At 52.4% G+C, this 9,232-nt stretch overlaps 1 protein-coding gene across 1 annotated transcript; it reads left to right on the top strand.

Annotated features, from left to right (window-relative positions):
- The first annotated feature begins 245 nt into the window (after positions 1 to 245).
- LOC148595028 (olfactory receptor 14A16-like) lies at positions 246 to 1,190 on the top strand. The gene has a single exon (XM_088522748.1). The coding sequence runs from the start codon at positions 246 to 248 to the stop codon at positions 1,188 to 1,190; it is 945 nt and encodes a 314-aa protein (XP_088378874.1).
- Positions 1,191 to 9,232: the final 8,042 nt, after the last annotated feature.

Below are 9,232 nucleotides of genomic sequence, written 5' to 3'. Positions count from 1 at the left end.
TCTCACACCCATTGTGACATACCATGGGCTTAGAGGGGACAGGCCCCTGTTCCTCACAGAAGAGTCAGCAGTAGCTGAGGCTCAGGAGCTGAAAAAGGTCATTCCGAGAAGGACAAAACAATTTTCTCTTCACTGCTAGGGGCTGGTGGTCAGGGGCAGGTGAAGCATTTCTATAAAGCTTTCTCAGAGAAAATTCTTCTAAGTTGTCACTGTCTTTTTTTCTTTGGACAGTTTTCCTGTACCCCATGGAGCAGATATCCAATAGAAGCTCCCTCAAAGAGTTCCTCCTCCTGCTGTTCTCAGACAGGCGGGAGCTGCAGCTCTTGCACTTCTCACTCTTCCTGGACATCTACCTGGCTGCCCTCCTGGCCAACGGCCTCATCATCACAGCCGTAGCCTGTGACCACCACCTCCACACCCCCATGTACTTCTTCCTCCTCAACCTCTCCCTCCTCAACCTTGGCTCCATCTCCACCACTGTCCCCAAATCCATGGCCAATTCCCTGATGGACATCAGGGCCATTTCCTACGTGGGATGTGTTGGGCAGGTCTTAAGTTGTACTGTTTTCATATCAGCTGAGTATTCTCTTCTCACAGTCATGGCCTATGACCGCTACGTTGCCATCTGCAGACCCCTGCACTATGGGACCCTCCTGGACAGCAGAGCCTGTGTGAAAATGGCAGCAGCTGCCTGGGCCAGTGGCTTTCTCCATGCTCTCCTGCACAGTGGGAACACATTTTCCCTACCCCTCTGCCAAGGCAATGTGGTGGAGCAGTTCTTCTGTGAGATCCCCCAGATCCTCAAGCTCTCCTGCTCAGACTCCTACCTCAGGGAAGTTGGGCTTCTTGGTGTAAGCGCCTCTTTATGCATTGGATGTTTCATTTTCATTGTGGTGTCCTACATTCAGATCTTCACAGTTGTACTGAGGATCCCCTCTGAGCAGGGCCGGCACAAAGCCTTTTCCATGTGCCTCCCGCATCTGGCCGTGGTCTCCCTGTTTGTCAGCACTTCATTTTTTGCCTATCTGAAGCCCCCCTCCATCTCCTCCCCAGCTCTGGATCTGGTGGTGGCTCTTCTATATGCGGTAGTGCCTCCAACTCTGAACCCCCTCATCTACAGCCTGAGGAACAAGGAGCTCAAGGACGCAGTGAGGAAACTTGTTACAAGGGTCCAGTGTCAGCAACAATAACCCCCTCTTGTGCAGCCACTCACCAGTTATAGGCTGTCTGGCATCAAGGCTTTATACTTTTCCTTCCTTCCTCCCTTCCTTCCTTCCTCCCTTCTTCCTTCCTTCCTCCCTCCCTTCTTCCTTCCTTCCTCCCTTTCTTCCTTCCTTCACTTTTCTCTCTTCTACTCTTTCTCCTTTTATCTTTTTTTTTCCTTTTGATGCATTCACATAAAAAATAAATAAGTGAATATACAAATAGTGAGTACCAATTCTTCTCATTTGTATCTTCTCCAGAGACTGTGTTGAAGCAGGAAACCAGGCTTCCCCCTTCATCAGCAAAGAGGGGCAACCTCAGAACCCTCTGGTCAGAGCTCCCCCAGGTGTCATATCCCTCAGTGCAGTGAGGAGAGTTTCCCTGTGCAATGTCTCTTCCTGCTCTGGCACCAAGGGAGCCCCGGGGCACAGAGTTCTGCTCAGACGAGTACAGATGGGGTGAGACCATGGGTCCCCTGTCCACTGGGAGAGCTCAGCTGCTCCAGGCGCAGTCAGCATGTCATCTCACAACCCTCTCCTGCAAGGGTGACAGCCACGTGTCACCGTGGGCTGATCCTTTCCCTCTACAGAGCTCCAACTTGTGGGAGAGGGGGAACATTGGAGAGGAGGGGACTCAGGCAGCCGTTTGTGAGGACAGACCCCGTGCTTGACAGCATCATCCCCACAGTGACAGCAGCCTTCCTGTGGGGGTGGCAGCTTTCCTGGAGACACGTCCCAGCAGAGCAACAGGACTCTTTTTTTTGAGTCGCTCTCTTCATTTCCATGCTGTCCTTCCATGGTCTATTCTGTGGATATGGTCCAGCATCTCCCATACCCTGAGGGTCACAGGCTTGTGTTTCCATGTGCATGTGTCCTAGAACAACAGGCAGGACGAGTCCTTGGGCTCCCTTACACCACAGCTGGACTCCAGAATAACATTTCCATAATAAAGGGGCATCTGCCCTGTCATCAGCTTAAATCTGGCCCTCCTTCAGAAACTGGAGTCAAAAAATATGCCCAAGGGTGTGCAACCCCAAAAGGGCCTGCTCTTCTGCTTGTGAACTCCATGAGATCCAAGCGATGAGCTCAGTGTTCCCGGGTGATCTGTTAGCCTGAATCCAGGGTTCATCGCCCAGTGACCAGTGGACATGGGCAATGGGCTCTGCATTGCCTGTGCCAGGCTGCCCCACACGTGACAGTGCTGGTGAGAGATGCTTCTGGAGGGGCATCCAAACCCCCAGGGGAGCTCCAGGGGCAGCGAGTGCAGCTTTACTGAACCAGGGGGATTCACACTGCAGTGACCAGAAGGGAGAGCACTAAATCCAGGTGCACATGGGGAAAGGAGGGCTCTGCAATCCCGGAACAGACAGTGGGGACCCAGGAGGCCCAGGGAAGGGGCACTGGAGGGTACCGTCCATCAGCACAGACCTGAGCCAGCAGAATCAGCAGTGCTGATCCCTGTCCAGCTGCCTCTGCTTAACGCACTGGCGCGTGTGGCCCTTAGCCCCACAGCAGGGCTGCTCCACATGGGAGCTGGGAGCTGAGAGTGCTGGCAGGGCAGGCAGGGGAGGTACCCCCTGAGAAGAGGTGACATCCCACGGTGCCAGGACAAGAGGAGCAGAGCAGCTTTGGGGATGTTAACGGGGGTCAGGCACAGTCTAGTGATGGCCACACAGGACCAGAAGCCACCAAGCAGCGCAGGTTTGTGGGGGACATGGACTGGAGACCTCCAGAGGTCACCCCTCACCACAACTGCTATGCAACTCAATGACTTCTTTTGCCTCATCCCCGGATCCAGAAGCATTGGAAGTTCATTCTGCATGAAGATCCTGGTGCTCCTACCTTCGAGGAGGCATCCCTGAAGCCTGGAGGCAACCCCCACAAAGACATCTCCTGCCCAGTGCCAAAGTTGTGCAGCTGAGGGCAAGGCTCTTTGCCCCAATTCCCTTGCTCTCCTCCTGCTTCCAGCACCACAAATGCTGTGCCTATGTCAAACCCTTCAGGCTCCAGACTGCCCCAGGGCCTGAGGCAGCTCCAGCTCTTCCAGGGCTGCGCTGCAGCCGTTCAGGATTGGGCTAAGGTGCGTCTGGCACCACAAGGGTGGGTAGGAGAGGGCAGCCCTCTCTGCCACGCTGGGGCTGGGGCTGGGCACAGCTTTTCCCCGGGAGCTCCCTGCGGAACTGCTCCGGGGGATGCTCCCCCTCTGCCCTGGCAGCAGCACCAGCGCTCAGGGTGCCGAGGTGGGAGTGCACAGAGGGCAGGAGGGGACGGGATGCCCTGGGGGAGCATCGAAACCTGCTCTGTGCAAGCAGGGACGGAGAGAGGAAATGCAGAGCTCGGCTGGAGCTGGAAAGAGCGAGGGGAGGGGAGGGCAACGCAGAGGCCTCCTGCCAGCACATCCAGAGCACAAGGAAGGAGGGAGGGAAATGGGGGCTGCTGCTCAGCGGGGTCAGGTCTGAGGCAACCCGGGAGCCGGTCCCTGCCCACCCCAGGCTGTGCCCCACACAGGGCTCCGCAGGCAGCTGGGCTGCAGGACCTGCTGGGCTCTGCTGCACAAGAGAGGTCGTGCAAGCCTGGCCTGTTCCTCTCCCTTGGGATATGGGGACCTGCAGGAGGATGGAGCTGGCTATGGACTGCCCCACAGCTGGATGAAAACTCAGGTGTGTGACAGTACAAATGGGATTCCCATTAACCTGTCTTTACAAAGTGCTCCTTGCCACCACACTGAGCATCCCCAGCTCCCAGAAAGGAATACTTTGAAAACAGCTCCAGACCCCTTTTTTATTTCTTTGTTACATTTCGGTTTTTATACCCTGCGTTGAGCTGAGCCTTGTCCACACTCCCCCTACCCACCTCATGCTGGTCTGTCTCACTCAGAGAGACATTCGCTCTCTTTTGATTAACATGGTCAAAGGCATTTGCACAACCACTTGATCTGCTCAGCTGCAAGATGGTCAACTGCTCCTTTGCAGCTTATCTAAAACAAGGGCCACGCTCCCGTCCCACCCTTCTGCTCTCCTTGCAAGAACTGTGGTCCATCAAACCCTATGTTCTTCCCACAACCTCCTTCCATTGCAGGAATTTATTGGTCAGTTGTGAAGGAAATTTATATTATACTCTTAGTTATGCAGGAAACAACATGCAAGCCTGTGTGCCCCGTGAGCAGAACATCTCAGCTGACCTTCCACAGCCCCGCTCTTCTAATAAAATTGAAGTGCTGCAAAGAAAGCAGGCTAATCCAGCCAGAGGTACAAAGGGTTACACTAGAAGTGCAAAATCAGCCCCAATGGCCCATTTCAGGTCTGCACAGAACTAACTCACACTATAACATGGCAAAGGGATTGGCGGAACTAAGAGTTGTGGATGGATCTGATTCATCATGTAAAATAATGTATATGTAAAAATTTAGCCCTGCTTAAAAGTTAGACAGAAAAATGTTCAGGATCCTTCTTGTGCTCCTAGCCAAGAGGCACCTTCTTCCTAGTAATCATATGTAGCAACTAAGAAATATGATTCCTTCTGCTTAAAAAGTGCTCTGGTGCCTAAAGAAGGAAACCTCTGCCCTGTCCCATATTCTCCTTCATCTGACATGGACAAAAAGAGCAACCCCCAGGAGAAATCCGTACTGAGGCTCAACAAAGCATCTTGTCCCATGGCCACGCTTTGCACTGTTTCATCCCACATGCCTCGGATCCTGGCTTTGAAAAATGCCTAGCCTGAAAGTAGCCCTGAAGTCCTGGTTCCCTTACAAAACACCAAACCTCTAAACAATCCCAAAGTCGTGGCTTCTTGCACAGCTCTGCCCAGTGCAGAGGCCTGTTAGTACAGGGGAGTAGAGGGGACTTCTCCAGTGCCCCACTGGAAATACTTTACATCCTTTGGTACCACCTGGAGACATTTCTGAAGGATTTATCAGCAAGTTCTGGATAACAACAGGGGTGAGTGGAGGGTACTGCTTTCCAGGATTGTTGTCTGCCTCGCTGGGCCATCTCCATGGCAGTGACCCACAAAGCCCCTGATGACACGAGCTGTCCCCCACCTTTGAACATCCTCTCTTAAGGTATTTATAAGCACTGATAAGATCCCCTCTCCAACAAGGACACCATCGGCCCTCTCTGCCACAGGCCATCATTGCTGGCTCATGGACAACTACTTGGTAACCAGGATGCACAGGTCCTTCTTTGCGCAGCTGCTCGCCAGCAGGTCAACCCCCACCTATCCTGGTGCAGGGAGTTATTTCTCCCCATGTGCTGGTCTTGACTGTGTTGAACTTCATGAGGTTCATCTACCCCCAACTCTCCAGCCTGTCCAGGTCCCCCTGAATGGCTGCACCGCCCTCCAAAGCACCACCACTCCTCCCAGGTTTATATCCTCAGCAAACCTGCTGCACTCTGTCCCTTCATGCAGGTCACGAATGAATAAACTGAACAGGACTGGACCTCTGGGGGAAACTGCTAGCTACAGGCCTCCAACAAGGCTCTGCACCACTGAATCACAACCCTAAAGCCTAGAACCAGCTGCCCAGATGGAGGTGACCTCACAGGTGCAAACCCACCACATCCCTGATGCTGCCTGTGGCCTTCAGAGACAGCAGCTTCCTCAAACCAATGAGGCCCAATGAGGCGCTGCGGGAGCAGTGACCTCACAGTCACCAGTCAGAGCCAGCCCTGCTGCTGCCCAATCAGCTCTGCCCGCAGTGGGGACCTCCCAAGCAGCAGCCTCGCCCCTGCCCTGCAGCTGGCCTATCAGGGGCTGCGGCAGCAGTGACGTCCTCGTGCCCAGCGCAGCCATTGGCTGTGAGGCCCCGCGGGGCTCCTGGCTGTGCTGGGGTCTGTGTGGGGTTGGGGCAGGGAGGGGAGCCCAGCTCGGGGCTGGGGGTGCTGGTGTGGGGGCCTGGGGGGCTGTGTGAGCTGCTGTGTTGGGCTCAGCCAGCACTGCCCACCCCGGCGTGGGGGAGAAGAGGGGCAGCCAGTGCCAGGGAAACCTGCCCTGGATTCTCTCCTTCTGCCCCCAGCACCCACACAACGGTTGGAGCTGCCCCACGGGAGCCCTGGGGCTCAGGAAAGCCCCAGCCCCAGGGGTCCTGGCTGCCACATTGTCCCCTGAGCAAGGTGGGACCCTCAGGCAGGACTCTTGTGGCAGCCTCCAGCCCTGAGCAGCTGCTGTCACAGCCCGGGATCCACAGGGGTCTTTGCAGTGACAGTTTCTGTGTGACACCTCGGGAAGGAGCTCCCGAAGCTGGGAGCCTTGGTGGAGAGCAGCAGGATCACTGGGAACAAGAGCTGAGGTCCAGGCTGCAGGTGTTGATCCAGCAGTCCCCATCTCAGTCGTCAGTCCCCCTCTCATTTGACTCAATCAGCAGTTTGTGAGATGACCAGCTCCCTGCTCTGCAGCTGATGAAGCTGGTGAATATCCCTGCAACCTCCCTTCATGCTCTTCCTCATCTCTGCATCGTCCTGGGGACCATCATAAAGAAGAGAAATCCCATCTCCCTGGAATCCTGTCAGAGATGTGGCTTTCCAAGTCACTGCCAAAGGAAGGACTTCTTTGGGTTGCTTATTCAGTCTGTGGCAGCTCATCAGTGATGCTGTGAGCCCAGCTCTTCATGCTGGGGGTCTTGGCCCATTCCCTCCCCTGCCTCCTGTGCATCTACGTAAGTCTCCCATTCCTACATGTCCTGTTTAAAGTGGCAATTTCTAACATTCTCTTTAGGGCACTATCTGGACACATTGTGACTCCTCCCGATAACTCTGTTCACTCAGGGACCCAGCGGCTGGTTTGCCCTTTAGGGAGGTTAAAGCTTGCTCTGTCTTTCTGCAGTCTGCCCCATTAGCTGAGTCCTTACTATATGTACGGATTGTATGGACCTAGCATACATTCAAAGAGTGTCATTATTTTCCATGAAACTATACTCTGCTTTATTTTTTTGTTTCTTTGTAACTAAAGGAAGATCACCCTGTGCCTGTTGGCAGCCAGTTGTCTAAGTAAAGCAGGTGAGAATTGGGGCAGGTGAGCTATAACATTGAGTGCAGACTTAGGTGGACAAAGGCTAGCTTTCAACATGAGTGATTTAAATTCCCAAGAGGCTGATGAGGGAACTGGTAGGGCTGGGAAGATGGGGGAGGAAGATTATGCATACAGTGCCTGATCTCTGGGACACTGCTTTTCCTACATATGCTGACTTCATTAGGAGTCACTCTGGATGGCTGTGAATGGGATGGTGTACTGTCAGCTCTTCTTTAGAATAATAATTGAAAACTTTAAAGAGATGAAATACTTGTATATGACTGTTGTCTTCAGCTTTCAGCTAGATTCCCCAGACCTCTCCAATTAGCCATGGACACTTGAAGGAAATAGCAGGGAGAGTCCGGGTTTATCAGGACATTTTGCTTTTTAATGAGCTTCATGCAGTACTTGGAGCTGAGTCCATGAATTGCAGCTATTGAAAGGAGATTAAAGAAATCCGTGAAGAAGTCAAAGTCAGAAGGAAACCCTAAAGTTTTGTAGAGCACTAATGGATCCCACTGGGGCCATTAACTACAACAACTCACCAGGGGCTGATTAAAGCTAAAAAATTTAATCATCAATAATAGGTAGAGAAAATACTCAGGTGACCCTCATGCTGAATACACCCTTCATGTGTTTTATCAAGGTGCTTTATCCTTCTGGGGACCCTGGGAGAAGTCCTAGTGATTCCTGGTAGGCCTTGGTAACAGACACAACAGCCATAGTCAAGAGGATAAAGACCTCCATTCTGTTGGGGCCTTGGCAGCGCCCTTGGCCATCTCTACCACAGGTCATCGTAGACCTGCTCCTGTGTCCCTGCAGACTATAGACACCCAATCTGCTTCCCCAGCAAGGTCTCACAAGAGGTTCTCCTTCCCTTCCTTGATGGCTTTTCCATCCTCAGTGGCTGTTTCTTGAAACACAAAGCCACTGGTGGTGACAGACTTGCTCTGGGTGCCCTGTAGCATCATTGCTCTACCCTTCAAGTGATATTTCTTTATCCTATTGCCCAATCTGAGCTTCCCAAGCTGTATTTTGGTCCTGTTTCCTCTTTTCATGCTGCTTCCCACTACCATGGAAAACTCTTGGCAGCCCCACAATGTGGGGACGAATATAACCTGGTGTGTCACAACAGAGTGGAACGTGAGGAACTGAAGTGCCACAGCCTGATCGACAGGCCCGAGTTGGGGTTGACTTAGAGATGAATACGACCCTGCCTTTGCAGTACACAACACTCGCCTGTAAAATTGTTCATGCCAGCTTGCATGGAGGCTTATTAAACTGTAGCTTTTTTAAGCTCTCATGCAGCTGTTTTTGACCTTGAAGAGAACCCTCCCATCCAAGGCCTGGGCTCTGACCAGATCCCCATCCCACATGATAGGGAAAGTATGCCACATCAGATGTTACCGCTCACAAACAAAATGCAAGTTATCATGATTTGCTGATTTGGCTCAATAAAAGATGGACACTCTTGCTGTGATTTTGGAGACCTCATGGGTGGATGCACCACGTAAGACTTCCCAGTTGCCGGGAAGGTTCTCCAAATCCTCACCATAACAGGCACTCCCCAGCGAATGCGGATCTGTATGACAGTAACATATTTAGGCAATTGGTGATGTATCTTTTAATCACTATTCTCTTTCTCGTATAGTAATGGTTAGGTGCATTACCTTGCTTATTTTGTCTGTTGCTAAAACCGAGTGTGCAATAAGCTATTTTGTTAAATGTATCATTCTGTACTGCCTTAATATTAATAGTGAAATAAGACCATTCTTTCCAGTGGTGTCTGATTCTTTCTGTCGCCCTGTCTCCCCAGTCAATTGGCAAAATACCCTGTTCTCTGCAGCTCTCAGGATGCAAGGTTGGCCTCTGATTTTCAGCCTTGCAGGCCACAGTATTTCTGAAGGCAGCTGTACTTCTGGTCTGGTGCTGCTTCCTGCAGGTGGTACCCTCAAATCAAGATCGGTTGGAGGGGGCCACAAGTGTTTCCAGCCAGCTTTGAAGAGGTAACCAAGGACTCAAGT

This window comes from Tinamus guttatus, unplaced genomic scaffold, assembly GCF_059628265.1.
Source record: "Tinamus guttatus ecotype Peru unplaced genomic scaffold, ASM5962826v1 Tinamus_guttatus_pri_ptg000161l, whole genome shotgun sequence".
Lineage (NCBI taxonomy): Eukaryota > Metazoa > Chordata > Aves > Tinamiformes > Tinamidae > Tinamus > Tinamus guttatus.
The sequence above is the reverse complement of the archived record's forward strand: the minus strand, read 5'-3'. Positions and strand labels throughout refer to the sequence as shown.